The following is a 23,893-nucleotide window of genomic DNA, read 5'->3' on the forward strand; positions in this document are numbered from 1 at the left end:
GAACCCGACGCGAGCCGCTTAAATGAAGTCGTTGGCGGCGCGCCGAGGGCACTGCGGGCTGCGTGCCTCCCTTGGCCCCCTTTTGTCACGTGACGGCCTTCGGGTGGCTGGTGATTGGCCCAAGCTGGCCTCTCATCTCGTCTAGGCCCGCAGTATGGAAATTTGGCCCAAGCAAGGGGCGACGAAGGGAGCGCCGCGAGAGGGCCGACTTAATGAACGAAGCGATTTGGACGCCTTGGCCACGCAGACCTTAGGTTTAATGAAAGACCCATGACGAGGGACAAATTAGTCCCCGAGAAGCCCGGGCCACGCGCTAGGCGCACCAGCTTGGCGCGCATATCTCGGATGGCCACTGCAGCGGCACGCGTTTAAAGTTTCGTGCGCCCAGTTGTTGGAAAGCCGCCGTTAGAAGTTGTAAAATTGCTTCCAAAGTTATTCCGTCCCTCGCGGGCGGCCCAGGCGTACTTCGGTCCGAAGTTGCGCCGAGCACCACTACGGGGCTGTCGAAGCTTGCCAGGAGCAGTGTGATGAGTGCCTCTGGCTGGCGCGCAGCGGTGCCTACGCCGGCCTCGCGGGTCATGAGCTATAGGCATGTACAGCGTGGCCACGCAGCGCAGTCGCATTGACAACCTAACCTAGCAACGTTCTCTGATCAGACGGCGGCGGTGGACTCGATCTTTCTAGAGGAGCTCCCGGTGAAATAAAGGAAATAATAAATAAAAAAAAGGACATATAGTTTCATGACAGCATCGGTACAATAGTAATACTATTAAAGAGAGAGAGAAAAGACCGGCTGATTACGATTTGAATGCTTTTTTATTCTTCATATTACTTCAATATTATCAAGTGCTACTTAGGTTTTCATTCGATTATGTCGCTGCTCTTCGTTGCGACTTTAGATGAGAAGGAAAGGAGGGGATGTCATGAGTCGCGGATCTGTAATTAATGTAATACGTAGTCTCGTCTAGTAAATTAACACATTTGATTAATTCTGTTATACGACAGGGCTGTCATGCCGACTCAGTTTATACGTGTACGATTGCTAGATGTTAGTGTCATTGTTATTAACTGCCTTTCTTTCTCTTGCCATAGCGTTATAGCATTACACAGTTCATCTTTATTGCTGTAAAACAACGCGTTCCTGGGCCCATAATGTCAACAATAAACTCACAGTATATGCCATATAGCTTTCGGGATCTCCTTCCTGGCGTAGCAGCTATTGTGTTGCTCAAAGAGAGCGTGGGCACATTGACAACGCTCGTATAAACCCGTCACGATCGCCTCAGAAGCGTCGTAATGACCAGCAACCTTGTATCCGCATTTGTGACGCGAATCGGAGGCCCATAAACGCCACTTTGGCTTCGCGTCAGCGACGTGACCGTGCCATCCGCACCGCGGTTATGGTCCCGGCGGCGAGCCTTGGCGTATACGGGCCATTACTGCTGTAATAGGGCGATGAGAAATAGCCCTTTAAGGGCGCCACTTTCGGCTCCGTTGAACCCGTCCGTGGCCTGAGCTCCAATTCCGCAGCGCAACGTCATGTGCGTGTACGGGCCACATCTCCGGGGGCCACGATCACCGCGTCCACATCATTATTGCCACGCTCCACAGCGGCCCGGCGAACGGCTCCATTTTCTCGCCGCATGGTGTGCAGGTAATTCTTTACACGCCCATATAGCGAGCGTCCGCTGCTTCGTAAAGTTTCTGGCTGAAGTGCCAGCGAAGCCTCAGTCATACAGCGTATAGATCGCATTCGTGGTATTGGTTGCCAGGATATATACCTCTGAGTGCGCAAAAAACTACGGCTTTTTACGCGCCCAGAGTTGAGGTGCAGCAGCTGCGTGCGCGCCGCGCCCATTTTCTTAACCAGGTGACTTACACGCATTTCCTTTATTACCGTGTCTTACGTACACGGTATTCGAGAACTATGGTATATGCATACAAACGGGCTTTACCTGCAGCGAGGTGTCATTTTCCATCACAGGTTCCGAAAAAGATCTCACGCTGGGGCACGCTTGCCCACATACCTGAAATGTTGACTCGGTATCCTTGACGCGTCTGAATTTTTTATTTGTTTGTTGGTTTGTTTCCGTTGTAGCAAAAAACAGAACAAGCACTTATGTGTGTGTGTATTACTGCTCATGTCATGTCTGCGGCGCTAAATCGTCGCATGCTGACAGAAAAAGCAGTCACCAGAAATGACTGTGTATACCGTCGCAGCCGTGTGGGTCGCGGGCGAGGTGCAGTGCATAGGGATTCGCTGATGGGGGCCGCAGCCTGGTCTATATAGCCGCCACGCGTGCGGTTCGGGATAAGGGGCGCATTAGAATTCCCTGGACAGAGCCGCCTCCGCACAGCTTCGCCGAAGACGTCCAGCCTCGCGTTGCCAGGGCAACCGCCGCGTATAGATTAATCCGGCTGAAACAAAAACGGTACTCGCCCGGAAACGCTAAAGGCACTCTGCTGGGCGAGAAGAGAGGCCGCGACAACTGAAAGAACAAGGAATACAAAAAAAAAAAGAAAGAAAGATAGGGGAAAAAAACGACAGTCCGGCATTTTTAGTGGTGTTTCCAGGCTCCGCGAAAGAAAAAGTAAAAGAAGGAGTAGATAGAAAAACTGGCACTGACAAGCAGGCCCCACATGGGTCTGTCCAGCAGCGCTCGCTGTCTATGTAATGCGATGCTGCTCCTCTTTGCGATCCGCTTCGCCGGTGTACGTCTTGGGCTGCCGCGGCTTTGTTGCCTCAGATGTTTTTCGCCGAGCGAGGAGAGGCTGCAAGATCGCGGACGCAGCAGCACAACGCAGCATCTCTCGGCGGCTTCTTTTCGCGCTGTCGGTCCGCGTTCATGTATGTATTACATACACACACGCCCGCTTAGATTCTACGAAGAAACGCCTTTTCTGCTTTGTCTCGCTCTTGACTCGTATATATTGCAATGGTAGAAAATAGCACACGGTCCTCTCTTCTTTCCTTTGGCTTTTCTGTGGACGCCGTCTTCGTGTGTTTCGAGACAGAATTTGAGTGCCGGGACGTCGATAAGCGTTGAGCGAGAACAATATTTCGCTGCGTACGCCTGTGCTTACGCGCTGTCACCTTATGACGCGGCTGCCAAAGGGAGCTATGTCTTTCTTTTTCCTTTCATTCCCTTGTTGTACTTACTTCGTTTTGCGATGCTAAACATATTAGACACCATTACGCAACCTCGAAACAAAACATTCAAAGAGTGTATATTGCTGCATGTACTCGCGCGACGTCAATGTCAGCATCAGGATTCACAATGATACAAGGTGCAGACCGCGGACATCGCTGCGCTTATACAGTAGGTTCTTCGCACATCATGTACAAGAGCATATATATAGTGCTGTTATCACGAAGGGTGAGGGTCCCGTCCAATAGAAGCAGTACATTCGCATGAGCATCAAATAAACTTGAAAAAGCGATGTGTGTACATGTAAATAAATGTCGGAGAAAATGAATAGAAACCGGAATTCAAGGCTGTCTTGCTCTGTAGAATGATTCGTGAAACGTTATTTTTATATTCCGCTTGTTCTGTACGTTTAAGCGAGAGTTGAACCTCCCATGTCTTCATTTTCGTCTTCGGGTCGAAAACGAAAGCCATCGGCGTGATTGAAAATTTAAGTTGACACTATACAGTGTATAAATACTTCGATATGAACTGTTGACAACTTGCCAATGCGTCTATCGTTATTCATTTTGAGTTGAAAGCACAAAATTCTGCGCAATTTCTGATCGAAGGATACATTATATGCTTGCTAAGCAGGAAGAAATGCTTAAACTTATGGGTTATAAATAAGGGCGTAACAAAGGTGCTCAGCATTTTCTCTATGGCAACGTGTTTTGCTAAGTTAACTATTCTATACCTGTTTCGACACTCTGCAACCTTAACACACGCAAGCCCCTCGTACAGGAACGGCGGCTCATTAGGCAGTTGCGCCGACTGCTGGCGCAAACTATATTGATCGTGGCTCTAATCGATGACAGCTTCGCAGTCGTTGGAAGAGGCGAGCTGCGCCCGCGGTATAAAGGCCTGTCCATTGGGAGCTCATGAGAAGCATCTGCATGTCCAGCTATAGACCATCAATCGCAAGCGCAGTCTTTCCGCTGCGCTGAGCGGGACATTTCAGCGTGATCAGTCAAACGGGCCTGCCCATTTGTCCGGCTGCTTCTCCGGCGGCATATCGATTCGGGTTGTCCTTATCATTCGCTGATAGATGTCTTTCTTCTAGCCGGGGCTCCGAGAAAGTTTATTGTCGGTCATTCGCACTTCCACGCTGAAGGCCGGTGGCTGCTCAAAGCTTCGATATTCTTTCCCACATGCCGTTTACTGTCACAAGTAAGCGCATACACAACGCACACAATTCATAAATGAGGTCGGCCCATCGACTGGCATCGCGGTGAAACTAATATACTATATGATGAAAATGTCCAGGAACATAGACGAAGCACAATGTCCATATGTCTTCGCCCTTTCTTCGCCGTCAGGATATCATGTGTACTGTGCCAGTCAAGACGTTTTTCAACGACTTAAACACATTTCATAATAGGCGTGCATTGCCTAACGATATCGGCGGTTAGGATTGTTTGATTTACAACAGTCGCTCGTGTTGTGAATGACCCCATTGTGTCCGTATTTTAAGTTATAGTTATGATCCATAAATATAACTTACGTCATTGGACGGGAATTGTGACAGTGCTTTCAGGGATGGCAGTGGCCCGCTTCGGAGGTGAACGACCACACAGTGGTCAGGCGAGAAAACCTCCACCAGCAAGGCACGCGTAAGCCCTCGAAAATTCATGAGTATGGCTGGGTACGTGATTCGCCGTGGCATGTAGGGGTATCAGATGTAATTGCGCCAGTTGTCGACAGTATATCCAGACGATAGCGCGCGGTGAGTTCAGGTGCGTAAGTCACAGTGGGTGCATCGCGTTGTCCTTTCATAATGTATTTTAAGTGAATCACATATTTCGGTAAGAATTTACCTTCTTTATGCTCGGACGACAGAGGCCCCTGATGGAGGCGGTCGACGACTGCTCAATATCATGTGACCTGAGTTGTGTCATTGACGCATTTTAAACTGTGACGTCGTTTACCAGTCCTTAAAACTTAGTGTGAGAGCTGAAAGCGTTCTGAAAGCAAAAAGTTGTTTCATTGTTATGGTTGATTAGGCCGACATGATAGATGGTTCTCGTTTAGGTTAGAGTCTACTTTGCAGGGATTTCATTGTAATCCACGTATATCTATAATCTATGAGCAGTCAACAACTCCGGAATTGATGGCGAGAAAAGAGCCCACGAGAAGTTGAGCGATAGTTGTGATGATTTTGAACAGAAGGGTCAAATTGAGCAACATGAGGGAATGCTGAATATTGGATTGATACTTTAGATCGCGTTCAGACGGCAGACCAGGAACAAGAAACAAGAACCGCTTTTTTTCTTTTTTTTCCTTTTTCTTAGCATAGGTAAAGTCACAAGAGCTAAACATAACCTGCAGTTTCTCTGCCAGGGAGTGAACAGGCAAGGGTTTTAACGGGAAAAACGCTGTTTATTGCCCAAAGCTTACGGGCTCATGGTTACATCAGGAATAGGCGGTTAGTGCACATAGCATGACATTATGAGCACTTGTGCGCACTAACAGCAGTCTGCTTATCAGGCGCGCTATCGCCGACACAACACAACCACTTACAATCCATCGTTTCGGCGAATCTATAGCCTACATTTGTTTTAACAAATCAGAGTCACTTCGATCTATCGAGATGGCGTTTCCGGCGTTGCAAGTTCGTATAAGGCTGCCGGTCTGAATTAATTTAACGTGTGCACGAGAAAAAGGGCGTCTGGCCAAACCCTTTTCCCCGTGGAGAGCCCGCGCGCCGGTGCACGCCACAACGCCGCGGGCCTTTCTGATATTTACTCGGACCTGGCGGTCTTCGTTTCCCGGCGATTAATCACCGGCACTACACGGCAGAGGAGGGCGAAGATGGGCGGCCATCTATCCACGCGCCGCCATTTGTCCTCGCGCGGTTAACGGCACCACCCCTGCAGCCAGCTTGGCTTGTGCGGGACAGCAGCTCGCTACGGGCCCTAAATGATAGCCGCGGTTGGCCGACCGGTCTATAACCGCCCACCAGGTCTACTCGGATGTCCGCGGCACACTCGGGCCTGCCGTGCGCGCTTATGCAATAAATTGTCCCTTTTCTCCGCGGCTGTCAGGGCGTGCCGGAGCGTAACTGCAGGTGCGGCGGGCGCCTGCTCGCCGAACAACGGCTTCCTTCACGTCTGCGGCTTTATTCTCAGTCGATCACTTTCGGAAACACATTTACTCTAGCTTTACGAAACGTTCAGCGCGGCGCATCACTATAGCGACGAGGATTACGTCAGTGCACTCGATAACTGCATGCGAAGGGAAAATAACCCCATTGCTTTCGTCACACCAGCTTCTGAGAGTGGCTTGACCAATCAACATGCGCCGAAAGTGATCGACGGAGAATAGGGCCCTGGAATCATGCATGACCTCCGTCTGCGAAATTTTCTACTTGAGAGTTCTTTCTTTCGCCCACTGCCTCCTTTTCTTTTTCTTCTTTTCTTTTTTTTCACCCTTGGCTTTTATTATTATTATTATTATTATTATTATTATTATTATTATTATTATTATTATTATTATTATTATTATTATTATTATTATTATTATTATTATTATTTCTTGTTTGTCTCTCTTTGCACGGACCCACAGAACGGTTCAGCACTCACTCTCATCCGAAAATAGTTCCTGCGATTCGAGCTTTTCTAGAATTTATTTTATTCATTTGAACAAAGTAAAGAATTCATATTACCGTAAAAACCGGACTATAGGTCGAACCGGAATATAGGTCGACTCCCCAACTAACCAATTCTAAAAATGAAAAAAAAAATCTTTTTCAATGGCAAAAGTACCGAAAGACACCCTTACCTTTAAACAAATGCGACTAAGCCGGTTGCACAATGGTGACAGTATTTATTTAAATGCTGCTCCGTGCCGTGATGATAAGGTGCTGACAAACACTTGGGTCGATGGTCGCACGATACGAAGCCCACGGCAACCTGGCGGCTTCCGCGTACTCAATCGCCTTTTTCTTGAAGGCGACGGTGAATTGCCGTCGGCTTCCGCTCATTTTGACACAAAATGTGAAAAAGCAGCCTGAATGCGATGGTGAAGGCGGCTGTTTACTTCACCTGCCCATTGTTGCAAGACTTCCGTAGTTTTTCCGCCAATGTCTGGTATATAAGACGAGGGTCGACTTTTCGCAATGGTTTTTTGAAAAAAAGTTCGACCTATATTCCTGTTTTTACGGTAGCTAACCAAAGCAGAAATTCACATTCACACAAGGACACAAAGAAACGTAGACAGAGCGCTGTGTCTTTGTGTCTTTTTATGAATGTGAATTTCTAATACGGATTCGCAATCGCGCTTTAAAAGGTAAAAAAAACAACAAAAAAACAATACGCATGGCATGCTGACAATATTTCTCGGTGCGCACAACCACAGACAATAACACAAACATACACAGACATACAAAAGGTTGGTAAGGGTGCGAGGATTTACAATTTCTGTTGTGATCTTGTGACATCTCTGTCCGCGTGGACATCTTTTAGCGTCGCCTTCAGCCGTTCTGTCGTAACATAGCGATGTTAGCCTGAAAGGGAATGTAGATGTGGCGCTGAATCGTGGAATACTTGCATCTTACCGCATTCCCAATCGGTGTGACTGCCTTAGCACCGCTCTTGTCACTGTGTTACGAAATGTGGAGCCTGCTTTACAATTCTGCACGTAATGGATTTGTGTAGCTTGCGATAATACCTTTATTACCACGTGTGAGGGTGCTTCATCACACGCTGTGCTCAATATCCTGAGCTTGCGCGTGACCATGCATGAACTTCCAGTATAGAAATGCATGATCGCTTTCCCATTAAAAACAAAACAAAAAGAAAGGAAGAAAGAAAGTCTAGCCGTATCAGATCTCATGAGAGCTCCGTGTCAGAACAGCTATCCACGGTGAGGCACTCAACGAATGTATAGTGTTTCTATGGAAGACATCGTTAGTTTTGTGTATTAGTTTTCACCAGAAGCACAACTGTAGGTTAGCGCGTGGCTTTATATCTCATTAGTGTCAGTATATCTTCGGCCAGTTGTTTCATTGTTTCTAAATTCACTTATTAGGGGATGTCAGAACAGACGAAGAGGGGTGTCGGTGTGGGCTTACAAGAAGCTGCAGAGATGTTATTTCTTTAATGAGATATACAGCATGCAGTTATGGTCTCTTAATCGCAAAGATGATTTCCTTCCACGTGCAGCTGTTACAGATACTATATAACGAAAAACATTATGCAGAACCCATCCCTGATGTTAGTTGATATTGTACGCGACGCTTTCTTAGTTTTAGAGAACGGTGAATTGAAAAACAACGCATGGTATATACAAAGTGCAGGTCTCTTTATTTACATATTACGACGTGTCTATGGCTCTGTATCACTGTGTGACTTCGCATAATATCGATCTGAAGACGATAAAGCAAGACGCGTAATTAACGGCTTTCATGTTGGCAATTTCTCTAGTGAACATGCGATCGATATGTCCACCGAATCTCGACGTAGGTATCGCATCGTCTAATACCGGCGAGCATTTTCGAAACGCAATTGCCGTAAGATACCGTGCTGGCTATTTCCGCGCGTTTAAATGGCTTGCTATTATGCGTATACGTCATAAATCACGTGCGTGATCTATAGGACACATGTAACGCATAACCTCTAGCAAAACGCCACAGTAGACTGGGGCTTATTATAGATATCCATGATAGTAAAGGGTGCGGAAAGGGTGCAGGATGTGTTGTTCGAATTAGGCACTATATAGGCCAATACAAGACTATATATCTTGTGGCACGAGTTTCATGAGTTGTGGGAGCGCGGCGTTCAGACGTCAGTGTGCACCTGCACATTCGATAGTGGTTAGAAACGGGCACCAAAGTGTGAAGAAGAGGTTAAAAAAGCTTGAAAGCTTCGCTTTATTACTTCAGGTTTGTGCACTTTGCTATAACCGTGAAATAGTGTGTTTCGTGTGCGCTGAAGCTATACTATATACATGCATTACTGCTGAGAAGACCTGAGAAGACTGCATCTTCGAGCACTGGGAATGACTCCTGATCATTGCACGTAAAGCACGTGATATTCCACACCCGCCAGGTTATCAGGTTGGCTGTTGTTTTTCATTGTTGTAGTTAGAAAACAGTGAAATATACATAACTTTTCTTTTTTCTTTTTTTCTCTTAGCTGAACTTATAGCTTCTGCGGTTGTGCACCGCTACGCGAGCAGAATAAAATCCGCATCCGTTCGGTAAGAAAAATAGCACACCTACGAACAGAATCGCACCAGCTGCGGTGTAGAGCACGTCACATCGGCTGGAGCTACCCACGGTATAGCGGCTGTCCCGGCTGGCGACACGTGACAAGCATGGGCACACATTGAAATTCGCCGCTATTAAACTGTGCTGAACAGCTTTTCATCATCGTGCCCCGTCCTGTCAATTCGGCGCGCCGATATACACATCCATTGGCGCGTAGGAAGCCGTGCGCGTTTCTAGCGCGTGTGCGCGCGCGTCTGTGTGTAATGTCACACAAGCAGCGCACACAAACACACACAGCGGTGCGCCCTTCCGTCTTCTGTCCGCTCAATACGCCTTAACCGCGAGAAAATCATTCCAGTCATTTCCCGCATCCACTTATCGACAGAACACGTGTCTATAGCACGCGGAACGAAACAAACCACCTCTGCGGCGAGCAAGGAGACCGCGGCGGGGAAGTGCGGCCGCACGCCGACCGGCGAGCCCGCAATTCGTGTAACACGCGCAGGGCCAAGCACAAAAGTAGCGAAAACAGCCACACGGCGCTATCGCAACAGGGCCGCGCGGTGTCGAGACATGTCAATATCATATATTTGACGCGCGGCTCTGCGCGGCCCGCATTGACTTATGGCGAGCGACGCCGGGCCAGCGAGCTGTCAAAAATGCGGGGGAAGGGGGGGTAGGCATTCCCTCCAAGGGCCCCCCTCCCATACACCCCGCGCCGATGCGCGTGTGCATTAGGACTGGAGCTGGTTTATGGCGTCCTGCGATTCGCAACCCAATATCGAGAGCCGTTGGCAAAGCAGCTGCGGCGCCGCGTTCCCCCCCCCGCTCGGCAGCGACAGCAGGCGCCCGCGGAGCGCGTTCGCAGCCAATTCTTCGCCCACCGAAGTGCGCGCAGCAAATAATCGCTCACCGCGGCGGCGCGCTCCCCTCGCCTTTCGGAGCCGCTTTGCTCCTCCGCGAGACCCGGCGGTCGCAGTGAAATCATCGACGAGTGCGCGGCGCTGTGGAGTGTGCAGCCCTCGAGCCGTGGTTGCTCTTCTCATTTGCATGCGGATGGAAGAATGCCCTGGTGCTACCAAAAAAAGAACAGCAAGGATCAGTAGACCCGGGCGTAAATGATGTAGTGGGCCCTGAAAACACGTGTAAACGTCGTCATAGGCGTTTGGCTGTCATTGTCATCTAGAGTAGTATGTCATGGTATTTAGGAAAATATTCTTGGCGTGGCCGAACAAAACTGCGATAGCTCACTGGGATATGCGTCTCGCCGCTTTTACTTTTTCCTTGGTTTTATGTGTTGAGCGGGATTAGCTCTTCATTAACGTGGGCGAGCCCCGATGATGTGTACTTATTTGCAGTTTCGTGCGCATGTTGTAGGTAAGGTTCTTTCAGCTCAATAAAGTATGCATCCAGAGCCGCGCGTCAACGCAAACCATTATCACGGGAAACACGCATTCCTAGACAATGTTTTTTTGTTTTTTTTTTTTAATTTGCCGCCTGCGCGTAGTATCACAGATAGTTTAAAGCCAAAATTTATGCAGGTCAGACAGGAATGAAGGACATGTTCTTTCTTTTCTGTTAGTAAGTTTCGAAAGTGTCGCTGTTTTTTTTTTTTCTTCTTTTTTTTTTACATTCGTCTTCTGTAAATAGCTCGCAATCCGAAATGACAGCCTGCTTATTCAAAGCCCTTAAGAGTACGCTGAGAAAACTTGCCGTGCTTGCTGAGGACATTAAAGGTGCGACTGTACGTTCTCAACGCATAGCAAGACACTCAATAGAGAGTTTTACATTAGGGGGACGCAAGTGTTGGGGCCCCCTAGCGCTTGAGGCCACGGTACTGCGCATGCGCAGATCGGCCACGGTACGCATGCGCAGTACCGTGGCCCCATGTGCTAGGGGCCCCAACGCTTGCGTCCCCCTAATCTAAAACTCTCTAATGACTCACTCACTTATGAGACGTGCGAAACACTTTTTAAATGTTTCTTGCATTTCAGAAGCAAACGATATATATATATATATATATATATATATATATATATATATATATATATATATATTGTTGCAACTGCGCTCTGTATTCTTGCACATACTTTGTTAAGGACGCCCCATTAAAATCTGACTTGGCACTTCCTGTTGCAAATCATTGCATTGTATTACATCTTGGCGTTTATAAACTTCATTCTGATAGTGCATAATTATACGTACTGCTGATGGATATCGCTGCCTTCCTCACTGCAATGGAGTACATAAGTTCCGTCATCGCCTTTTCTCGCGTAACCACGGTATACTCTCCCCTGGTTGCGACCGTAATATGGCCCGGCAACACTCGTGTTCAGGATAACTCGTCGCACTTACTATTTGTCGTATTTCGCAAACAGTGGTAGCCCGACCACATTTTGTTGTGGAAGGTTCGGTACCCCGATCGACCACCGGTGCGGAACTTTCTTAGTTTTACTCACCTTCCCTTTGTTAGATACAGGGTATATAAACCGGCGAGATTTCTTTAGAGCTTCGCCTAAATCTGGTGAGTGTGTTGCTAGGATTGTTTTCGTCTAATTCTATTCTTTTCATATCATCCGTCACACCATATCACCGATTCCGGCGATAGCGGGGACACGGCTACGTGGGAGCCAATGTCGAAGGGCCAGAAGAATTGAAAACGAATAGAATCTTAGAAAGTACGCATTTTACCCTTAAAATTTTCTTTGCTCAAGTCATTTGTCTCTTCGCCTGAAACGAACGCGACGAGTATCCCCGGTACCGCTTGTCTATATCGCTCAGCCAGTTCAATAGACCATTTTGTTTTGTTTTCCCCTAATAATCAGAGGAACAGTGTATTAGTAATGAAACACAATAGAAGAATAAATTTGGGGCCCTGGGACTCAGATTGAGTTACATCACATGGAGTTATATAGGTAATCCGTGTAACAAAAGTGGATCAGTATAAGTCGTAAAAGGTAGAAATTGTGAAATAGGTAGAAAAATTTGTTTTTACAGAAAGTTAATACAAAAAAAAAAAGAATCACAATAGAAAAAAGAACAAGAGCAAACCTTAAGAAACTCAAACGATAAGAACAAATCACATCGTGTTCCTAGTGTTTGTGCTTGCATGACAATGATAACGGCATTTTTGCTCTGTTTCGGATATGAATTTTTATAACTTGTAGGAGATACTGGCACGGTGAATGGGCAAATACGAAGTTACGTCGCGAGAAACACTATATATCTGAGGGATTGATTAACTTCAGTATTTCGGAATGAAAACGCTCCATAGCTGGTGTGTAAGCGAGCAAACAGCTAACAGCGGAAATGATGCTCTATAGCAGGGCATTGTTTCACGTGTCTACGTAATGCAACAAAGGGACTATATGTAACGATATTTTGAAATTTGAAAGTAAGGACTGCGATACGCAAGAAAATGTGATTCGCTTGCGTATCGCAATCAATAAGCACTGCATAAAAGAGAGAAAGAGAGAGAGAGAGAAAAAAAAAGAGCATTTGACTATTAATGTGAGTATTCAGTCGCTATCGCGAAGGGCGGCTCCAAGTAAGCGCGCACCACCAAACGCGGTTGAACGGTTCTATTTTTTCGGCTTGAAGATTACTGTTCGAAGCGCAGTACGTTATGAGATGCCAATAGAAAGTTTGTTATTAGCAGTCCAAGATGGAGGCGCCAATCCTCCGAAACTAAAGTGTTCTGAACAGTATAAGAAGCGGGAAGGACGTGGGTGGTACTGTGACAAAGCAGTACCCGCGGTCATTCTCCATTCCGCGCACAATGACTGGCCGGGCATAAATTGATCGTGCTCCTCTTCTTGTCTGTCTCTCCAGTGGCCCAGAACTGCTTGGACAAGGACGGCAAGAAGAAGCACACGCGACCCACCTTCTCCGGTCACCAGATCTACGTTTTAGAGAAGACCTTCGAGCAGACCAAGTATCTCGCAGGACCCGAGAGAGCCAAGCTTGCCTACGCCCTTGGCATGTCCGAAAGTCAAGTAAAAGTGAGTGAACGCAACAAGCATGCGCACATTTTATAACAAAACATTTGTAAGCTCGCTACTCGGATTTTCTTCCTCAGCGTCCGCGTAGCCCCGGTCGCACACTCCGCTCCGCACTCGCAAAGGCTGCTGGGAGCAAGCGTTCCACAATGACGTCAACCGTTCTCTCCCTCATCGTCTCTCGAACGGCGCAGGTGTAGAGTCTAGTTCAGTGGCACGTTGTGCGCGCGCGTGATTTCGCGCTCTCTCTACGCTGGTGCATCGTTCTTTGTACTACAGGTAGAGTTAGGCGTTCTACCACAGACTACGTTGGGGAGCTCCACGTTACGCTTGTAGAACTTAAAACGGCCCTCAAAGGGCATACGTATTAGTCTTTTTGATGACCCCTAAGCAAGCCCCCACAGTGGAAGAAATTCAATCGCGTATACATCTTTGCACTGATGCGAAACAAACGTCGACGCCAGCAACCAGACGCGCAATACAACCTTGAAGTATACGCGCAAAAATATAACGTTAGAATGGTAAATTACATGCATTGTGCAGCTGAAAGCTTCGCATTAATATGGTTTCCCAGATGGAATCAGATCTGTACATATTTTCTCTCTTTAGATCAGGTGTATGCTCCTCACTTGCCGAAAATATGGAAAACCCGTCGGAAGCTGTCGTGTTGCTCATGCACCTGCGGTGATAGCTCAGTGGCTATGACGTTGTGCTGCTGAGTGCGATGTCGTGGGTGCGATACCGTCCACGGTGGCCGCATTCCAATGGGGCGAAATGCAAGAACGCTCGTTACCGGGTGCATGTTAAAGAACCACACGTTGTCAAAATTAATTAATTGTGCTTTCAGATAGACGGAATAAATTGCAACCACACTTTCTTCTAACTCTCTGCTGGGCTCTCATACCGAAACAGCTCTTCACGTGAATATGCGCTGTAGTTGACAAGCTTAGACCTCTGAAAGGAGGTGCGCCACCGAGTTTTATGACATACTTGTAATCTTTTTTCGCTTGTCGGCTTCATGACGCCTTCACGATTGAAATAATTACACTTTGCAAGTGCAACTTCCTGTCCCACGGTGACAAAGTCTTCTTGCGGTGAACCTCAGGGTAGTTGCTGCGAGCCTGACGAGCTCACTTTTTTTTTTTTTCGAAGTATCATTATCGAAGAACTCTTACTTTCACTATGGAATATAATAAACGGTTGGTTCCGCACTTGACCCCCTTTTTATTTTCTTGCTGCTCTGCCCTTAATGGGAAACGAAGGTTTAACAAGACAGCCTGAAGGTAATAGAGAGTTGTAGCCATGCCTCATTGCCGCACGAAGAGCACCTGCCCACACGGTAAATCTTGCCGCCCGGCCAAAGGGAGCAGGCGCAAGGCTGAAATTACCGCATAACCGTATACATCGTTGATACAAAGAAGCGGCAGGGCTAAAACTCTCTCGCGACAGGCGCTATTAGCCGGACGATGGGTTTCCCGCATGTACGAAGAAAGATAGAAAAAAAAAAGAAGAAGCGGCAAAGGATAGCAAGTAAAAAAGGAGATCCCCGGGACATCGGCTCATCTGGTAACCACCAGTGGGCAATCAGAAGACAATAAGGCCGTTTTCCAACCTCGCGTGTTGTTCCCTGAATAGGCGTGAAATGGCTCTCCTACTGGTCCACTAACGACCGCCAATCTACGGACAAGAGAAGCGCCTTCCATTCGGCAACGAGAGCCACCATATAGATGTCCCCTCGCTGTGCGATCGGTCGCGTGCGAGGCCTTGGGGCGTGCAGCAGCGGCACGGGATCCCAGGCCGCTCATACGGGAAGCAGCGGGCGGCCTCATTTGCGCTCGCCTCGTCCATGGAGGCCCGAATCACGAGGGAGGGGGACGATCAACAGATGCCCGCGGTGGCTTTCATTACCGCGCGCGGGGGGGCGGCCGGGCTATTCCTTCTCGTGGCCACCTCGCGGACACGCTCGCCTCGTGCGTCTTCGTCTGTCCCGCGGTCCCCCGGAGGCCCTCATGCCGATTCGTTCTGCCTTGAATATATTGGACCCTAAACGCTGTCAAGCTGTGCTACTTGCAGAGCGTACGCGTGCTATAGGTGTAGCGCTGTTGTGTACTAAAGCGATGGGCGCCACATCGAGCGTCTTTCGGTGTCTGGTTGCTCATTCGCAAAACTTGTACAGGCGTGTGAGCGGGGTTTGTTGTTTTGGCAAGTGTCTTCTAATGACTGCGTCTCGATGCAAGTGACAGTTTGGCCATGATTGTCGTTCTACATGATGGGCGGAATACAACTGTATATAATAAAATGGAATTTATTGTTAATACAATGATACAATTTATCTGAAAAAAAATAATATTTTCCTTGTCCTCCCGGCAGTTTCATCTGAGTGCGGGATACTGTTGTTTGAAGGAGTTGAATTGTGAATACTAATGACTAGCGGTAATAAAACACATTAATATCTTTACTTCACTATTCTTATGTGAAATAATGCTGACTTCAGTCAACGCACGCGTTAATATTCAATTCCTAAAGATATTTCCGTAGATGCCACACCGAAGACAGAAATGAACTTTTTGGGGTTTTTGTTTTTGTTCTATGTTTTGCCCACAACGCGTAGGATAAGATGCCATAAACGACGTGATTTGCGAAATTACCGCGATCTTATCGGTTGTTCTAGAGTCTCTGAATATTATAAGTTCTCCGCAAAAGAACATGCACGTGAAATTCTTGGTTGGCCGCCTTCTGTAATAATATGTTCAGCATAACGCATGGCTAGAATTTACACTAACGAAAAATGATAGTGTAAGAGCTTTTCCTGAATACCGGCTCAAGATTCGACGAAAAATACGAAGTTCAGCTACAGTGCATATTAACACCTTCAAGCTGGTATATGTTTCTTCAAGCACTTGGGAAAAGTTTGCGGGCTGGTGTAGACATTTGGCATTTATATGTGCAGCAGACCTCAGATTTCTCCGATGTTGTGCATTCTGCAGGTATTTATTTATTTATTTATTTATTTATTTATTTATTTATTTATTTATTTATTTATTTATTTATTTATTTATTTATTTATTTATGCATTAATTAATCAATTCATTCATTCATTCAGTTCAACATACTGGGGTCTCAAAGGGTTAACAGAGAAATGAGGCGTACAAGATGCAATGCAAGGCACAAGATAGAAAACGAAGAAATCAAGTCATTGATCCACAATGCATCAAAGGAATTCATTATGTGATTGAGATCGAACGTGATCAGGTAATACATGATATAGTGATCTACAGTCCGGGCGAAATACCTATTTAAAAACGCTTGTTAATTATTGTGTATGTAGGTCTGGCTGGCCTGGTGTATAGTTGCTGAGTATAGTGGAAATCGTGATAACCATGGCGGAATTTACGAGTGCATGAAATGAAAAAAGCTTTAGAGATTAGAAATAACGACAAGTAGAAAGAGTGACAGGCTGTAGGTTTGAACTATCGGAATTGGGTGAAGCATTCCTGTCATAGCGACGATAAGTGAAGTGGGCGGCTTTCTTGAAGATTGATTCAATTTTGTCAATGTCGGATTTTTTCGTTTGTGTGTATAGTTTCCAAAGCGGACGAATGAGTCATATGTCAGAAGCCTTGTTTTAAGATAATACGAACGTAGAGTACTTTGAAGATAACCTAGCCTTTACAGCGCAACATTGCACGTCTGTGCTGTGTGATGAGACCAAGACACATGCTTTGTGAAAAGAAGACCGAGCTATTTTTATTGCGGCAGATTTCCCAGTGGAAAGTCAGCAACCGAACAGGTGAAACGAGATGACTAAGAGCACTCATAGTAAATTATAGGAAAATTGTTTTATAGAAATTAGTTTGCATGTGCCGAATATCACGCCATGCCAGAAAGATGAAAACCATTTGTTAAAAATTGCAGAACACAATCATCGGCGTACAAGCGGATGCTAACAGAAATAGTACGCGGTAAGTCTTAAAAAGAGGAGCACACCTAAGCCTGAGCCTATATAGAGGCACAACTGATGTTACAGTGACAACAGAGGATCAATAAAAGTTAAAACACATATATCGAGACCAGTTCGAGAGAATGTGAGAAAGTAAGTGATGCAGTTAACTAAGGCATGGCTGTTTAGAATTATAGAAAGCTTTGTTTTTCAGCGCCTTAGAGTAAGTGCCAGGGTCAAATACTTTAGATAAATCTGTATATATTGCGTCGACTTGATTACCAATGTCAAGAGCTCTAATGACATCATGAAATGAGCTAGGTAACGGTGCCGAAGGCACGAGTTAAGCTATATTGAGCGTCACATAAAATGTATTTGTCTGAAAATACCGAGGAATATGTTTGCGCATTATATGTGTTCTATTAAATTGCACTAATGGAATGCAAGAGAGATCAATCTGTAGTTCAACAAAAATTGTTCCAGGAATTGTGTAGAGGGAAAACTTGTAGTAAATTTTCAAGCTGAATAAAGAATGAATGTTGAAAGATATTACTGAAAAATTTTAGCTGACTAACGACTAGTCTATGATTATTAAATGGTGATAAATACGTTGTCTCTATTATCAGGACAAACGGTATTTTGGTGATCTAAATGTAATATTAAATTTAACACACCCTGATTAGATTAAGAATAAGTACCCGTGTCAATATCACCAATATAGCTGTCTGACTGTTTACCAAAAAGATGAATTTTGAAGTTGTCGCGTGCAAACACAGATTCATAGTAGGTAATAATATCATTCACGATATTATAAGTATCGATTGTAACTGTCACATTTATTACGAGTGAACACGTACAGTGCAAAAAGTATATAAAAAAGAACACGCTAGGTGACGTATGATACGTGGCTCAGCAGGCCCAAAGTGCGAAATGGCAGAAGAGCAGGACCCTGCACTGGGTAGGCCATGTAAGCAGCCGAAATTTCCCAATTCGCGGCTGAACATTCGTTAGTGCTACCACGTGTGTACTACAGCTAGAATTTGACCTAAGTCGGTTTACTTTTAAAGGAAAGACCATGGGCTTAGCTCCGCGTCCAGACTCATCCACGAGCTGTATACTGACGGGGTACACAATTTGGGCATAGATGGGCACTCATGTAGAAGCAAAGGCATGATAAGCGCGCAAACTTCATCAAATGACGGTTATCAGAACGAGTACAAAAAGCGTTGTCTGAGTAAACCCCCCTCCCCCCCCCCCCTTCTCCATACACATGCGCAATAAACGAACAACGCGTGAACATTGTGCCGCTGCGGCTGTCGCCTTGCCCACTTCGTGTTTCTCTGTCTATTCCAGCACCTATACGTGGCATGCTGAGGTCCCTGTTTGTGATGCATATCTTCATTTATATGTTCAATCTTCATTGTAAAGATGCCTGCGAAAACACAGTGTCGCTTTTGTTATTGTGTTTCGCCAATTCCTTCTCATTTCATTTCCTTTCTACACATTTTTAAGAGGTAACGTGTCAGTCCTATGCATTAGACCAAACTTTGTTCTTTTACATGTAATCCTCTAATCTACGACATCATGGCTCTGCTTACTGAGGCGTCTCAATCCGGACATACCATTGCGCTGCAGTGGATTCCCAGCCACTGTGGAATAGCCGGAAATAAGCAGGTTGACGCGGAAGCAAAAATGGCGCACACTGACGGGGAGATTATAAAACTTCCCTTTTGCCGTTATGACATCAACGCCTTGCTACACAACTCCATCAAAATGTCTATGGCGCGACAATGGGACAGCCCCGAATATCGCAAGAGCGCCTCCATATAGACTTGACGCCGGTTTGCGATTCCGACTTCCACTTCGGATGCGGAGAGGCCAGGAAACACTGATCCATCGATTACGGCTTGGTGTGGCGTACACTCGCAAATACCTTAACAAGATTGGACAAGAACGGGACCCTGATTGCAGCGTCTGTCACACTCCCGAGACAATAGACCACATACTTTGAGTTTGCCCTCAATATGCGGCGGAGCGAAGGACACTAAAGCATAGTGTTGACTGTTTGGACTCCCGCCCATTTTCAGAAGCAAAGGTTTTAGGCGCGTGGAGAAGCATTGATCATGCCCAGCGCACCATAAGATCGCTTTTGAACTTTATGTGTGAGACGGGCCTAGACGGTCGTCTCTAGGACCTGTGCAGTGTGCAGTGTGCAATGTGCGAAATGTGTTTGTGCGATGACGTTTTGTGTGGACAACACTACTCCTGCGTGTAGTGTGTGAAAAGTGCCCAACCGCGTATTGGACAACGTGTGTAAATAGTAGCTCATTTGTACGATATCATAATCACCTGCCACTTACCTCTCCCTGTATCTCCCACTTCCCCTTACCCCTGTGAGGAGTAGCAGGCTAGAGACACGCTCTCCAGGCCGACCTCTCCTCTCTTCTCTTCATTAAAATCTACTCCTCCTCCTTGTTCTTTTACCGAAAGCTCTAATAAAGGTAGGCAAAATAAGCAGGAAGTTGCTGGACACTGCTCAACTTTTTGCATTCTTTAACGCACTAACCAGCGTAAACATAGCCGAAAACCACAGGACTTCCTCTTCCGTTGCGCTGGTTCATTGCACATCCAGGCGCCATGCACTGTAGCTTAGGAAGTGACTGTTCGCAGAGAAGTTGAACTTATGAGAAACTCTGCACTTGTCGTCTTTTGTGTAGGCTGCCCAATGAGTGCTTGAATAAATTTCTTAAAAAGAAATCTTAAAGGGCTTTTAGAGAGCTTTTCTCGAGCGTGCTTTCTAACCCCGTTCGTGGGTTCTGATATTCAGGGTCGTCACTTAGAATTCCTTCTTTTTGTTGATATTTCTGTGGAAGGCTTGCTTACTCGAGATGTCTGCCAGCGCGTAATCTCCGCACTGTTTATCTGCTTTATCGATGACAAAACGAAACTCACGTGGCGCACATGTTTTTCCACGCAGGTGTGGTTTCAAAATCGGAGAACGAAGTGGCGGAAGAAGCACGCCGCCGAGATGGCCACGGCCAAAAAGAAGCACGACAACGAGGCGGAGCAGTTGCGCCACGACGATGTGTCGGACCACGAGATGGAGCACGGCGACGCCAAGAAAATGCGCCAGGAGGACCCGCTGCTACGGCACCACCACCGCGACGACCGCCGGCCCGACAGCTTAGCCTCCATCTAGGCGCCCGTGGAACCCGCTTACACACACAGTGCAATACTCTTTTCCCCTCCCCGTGCATTATCGTTCGCCCTGTACATAGTTATTCTCCCAGGAGACCCAGAGACTGTACATACTATAAAAGACTGTGTGCGCTTTCGCGCTCAATGTGCCACACCTCAGGTTGAGAGACAGAAAAAAAAGAAGAGGAACCAAAGGGACAAAGACTGTGCGAAGCGCGCGCACGGCGTCGGCTGTCCCTCTGCGTCCGCTCGCCTGTTCTTTGGGACTCGTCTTCCATGCGCCTCCTTCGTGGACTCTGAGGCTGTGGGAGGGTCGCCCGCCTGGTCACAGCCCAGTGAGAGGACTCAAGTTCACAGTCGCGCCCTTCTGACTGCGCGCACCTCGTCGTCGCTGGACGTTGTCATCCAGCACGCGTGCAATTACGCGCGCGACTTGCGGGCGCAGGCCGTCGGCAGCGGGGCACGCGCGCCTGTACCAGGAGTACTGCTCTGTCAAGTGTGCGGCCATGCTTGTTTCCACCGATGTATAAGAGAAAGCGGTACATCGCGGCCCGTCGCACATGTCAGTTCCTTGTACACTTCGAGAGATGTTACACTCTAACTGACGCTTCTGACGACGGCGAGAGATGACAGAGGCAACATCTTCGAACGAATCATCGCAAAAGACGGGACGCGCCGAGTGGCGAACAAACACGGTCCCGTCTTTTGCGCTGCTTCATTCAAAGATGTTGCCTTACCAAGTAGCTCGGATTCAGACCTTAGTACATAACAGAGGCAGTCGACAATGCGCCCGTGTGTGCTCAGCGTGGCGCGATCGTTGTATAAACTGATGACGTAGCATCTGCTGCTGCATGCAGCCGTGGTTCTTTGATTAGGTCTTTCATATGAAATACGTATCGTGCATGCATCTGGTACCACCAAGTTCTGTTAATATTGCAGCGCTCCTAGCGGGTATGTCTGACATCGATTGATAAGTGAATGGGGATCGATGTGATACGCGTGGTATATCTGTTTTGCGTAGTTGCGCTACTGTCCAGGCTTTCCGTTGTTGTCGTGCACCAGCGTATAAGTGCGGTCAGAAAAAGGTAGAGTACGGTCTGACAATGAAATGAGCAACAACGCTATCTTTGCTGATACTTTTAGAATGATTAGTTGCATTTCAATATGTGCGCATATAAAAAAGACTATTTAAATAATTATTTTAATGTTAAGACTTAAAACAACCTTGAACTTATTCTTGATGAAAGCTAATCATTATGTCCTCTTCCTGAAAAATTGCTTGAAATGACTCGCCGCCGCTCAATGTATTTGCTATAGTTGCGTCATTGTACAATGTTCAATTTCAAATGAAATGCCTATTAGCGTTTCTTCCCTGCGTTAGTGCACCACTGTAATGCATTCATCAGAAAGCTAATAAAATAAATTATTGCGCTATTTATTCTTTTCTGGATTTCAAAGGGCACTTAATACAACTGAATCTTTCAAAGCAGGAACAGCATCGCGAAAGAGAAAAATGGCGGTACTGCGAAATACTCAAGAGTGACAGCACACTCATGTGTTCTGTACAACCAGCGTGACAGAACAACAAGCTTGCGGTCAAATCGTTATGCATGAATGCGACTTTCTTGCATGTGATTAAGTACTCTGTGGTGTAATTTTTTACAGATCGTTGCGAAAGTGATGTAAGATATTTCTATAAGTAAGTGCAATTTAGATTATGTGTTCAAGGTATAAGCCGACGCAGCGATAAAGCATCCGCAACTCCGGAATTATTTTGTTCAAGTCCAAAGAAGAAAAATGGGTCACAGAAATATGGGGACTGGGATTGATCAACAATAGGGACAGAAAGGGACACTCAGCTTAACGCCAGCGTTTCGACAAGTGAACATTGTATTCGTCGAGGGACCACTTGTCTTCGCCCACGTTGTCCTTGTCAGGGGACTGTCATCGCCTCCTGGCGAATGTAAGTCCCATTATCTAAACGTTCAATAATGGCTGAATCTGATCGCTCACTGTCGGTAAATTAATTCAGCAGTGGTTACACAACATTCCATCAGCGAGTAAGCGGATATAAAAGCTGTGCTGTGAGACTCGAGCCGTTCATTTAGTCACGACGACTTGCTGTTAGCGCATCCTTCACCCGAGTAACGTCACCCAGCAGAATCCAGTAGACCAAATAGCGTGGCGTCCCTGTCGGTTGTGCCTGACTTGTAACCCTTTTCCCATAGGACACAGCGTGAGTGCAACCACGTTTGGGAAGCCCAGGCGAGCATCGTGTTATACTTATGTGTCTCCCACTGTGTTCTTTGTTTACATGGCTTCGAGTGTACCAGCGTGCACATGTAAATAGATGATGTGACTTAAACTTGCACGTGGATGGTTACTCTCTAGAGTAGGAAACTAATGTAGAACATTCGTCATTTTCCTTGAAATGAGGATATGTCATCCAAGACATGAGAAAAAAATAATAACTGGGAAAAAAGAGGAAGTGACAACTTTCTTGTCAAGGCAGAACGCTTTATTTTCTGTTTAAAAAATATAATTGAGTCCAGGAGTCCTAGTTCGCAACCCTGTGCTGATCGTTGTGTTCACCGAGTGTTGTGCAGAAGTTGGTGACATAAGCCGTGCGGACGTCTTCTCCGATTCAAAATATTGTGACTTAGTGCGTCACGCTAAAGCTAAAGGTATCCCTACGCACAACCCATGGTGCTTCATGTCTTCCTTTTTTCTTTTTTTCCTCAGTGCGTGATTATTGAATGTTTCTCGCTGGACGAAGAAACCAACAGGCCATATTAATAAACCTACTGTCGTGTTTCGATGATACGGCGAAGCTTTACAACAACGGCATTTCTTGTGATCTCGACGATGTATACAGTTGGCGTCCAAAGTACATGGCTTGAGTACGCTGAAAATCGTGGCATTCTTGCCGTGTGTGCCGCCATGCAAAGTTATTCTCAACGTTTGTGTAATTTTGTTTTTGTCTCTCTCCCTCGTGGATCAAAACTAATGGCGTGATTGCCAGTGTCGCTGTCCTGTCCCATCTGCACGCGCCACTGGGGTTTTGTGCTGGTTCTGTATATTGACATAAATGTGTTATTTACAGTGTCTTTTTTGCCGAAGCAATAAGAACAATAAAAAATGACATCTTCCAAAGTATATAAAAGCTTGTTCTTTTCCTCGGAAAAGATACGACTCGTTTTAGCCTCCTGTGCCAGCGTATGCAGTGTGTGTAAACGTTCCAGTCATTTGCATGGCTGTGGCGCCGACCACACGTGTGGAGGGGTCGGATGTTCGCAGTAGTGCCGATAAGTTAGTGTTGCCACAATGTTCCTGATAAACAAAGAACACATATAATATCAAATAA

The 23,893-nt window shown here is 46.4% G+C and overlaps 1 protein-coding gene across 1 annotated transcript in view; it reads left to right on the forward strand.

Annotated features, from left to right (window-relative positions):
- Positions 1-23,681, forward strand: part of LOC119431978 (homeobox protein Nkx-6.2) — a 34,506-nt gene extending 10,825 nt beyond the window's left edge. Inside the window, exons 2-3 of the mRNA XM_037699418.2 lie at positions 13,225-13,394; positions 20,309-23,681. Coding sequence (XP_037555346.1) covers positions 13,225-13,394; positions 20,309-20,530 — 392 coding nt within the window. The 3' untranslated portion in view covers positions 20,531-23,681. The remainder of the gene's footprint in view (positions 1-13,224; positions 13,395-20,308) is intronic.
- Positions 23,682-23,893: the final 212 nt, after the last annotated feature.

The sequence above is a fragment of the Dermacentor silvarum genome, chromosome 1 (genome assembly GCF_013339745.2).
Source record: "Dermacentor silvarum isolate Dsil-2018 chromosome 1, BIME_Dsil_1.4, whole genome shotgun sequence".
Taxonomy (NCBI): Eukaryota; Metazoa; Arthropoda; class Arachnida; order Ixodida; family Ixodidae; genus Dermacentor; species Dermacentor silvarum.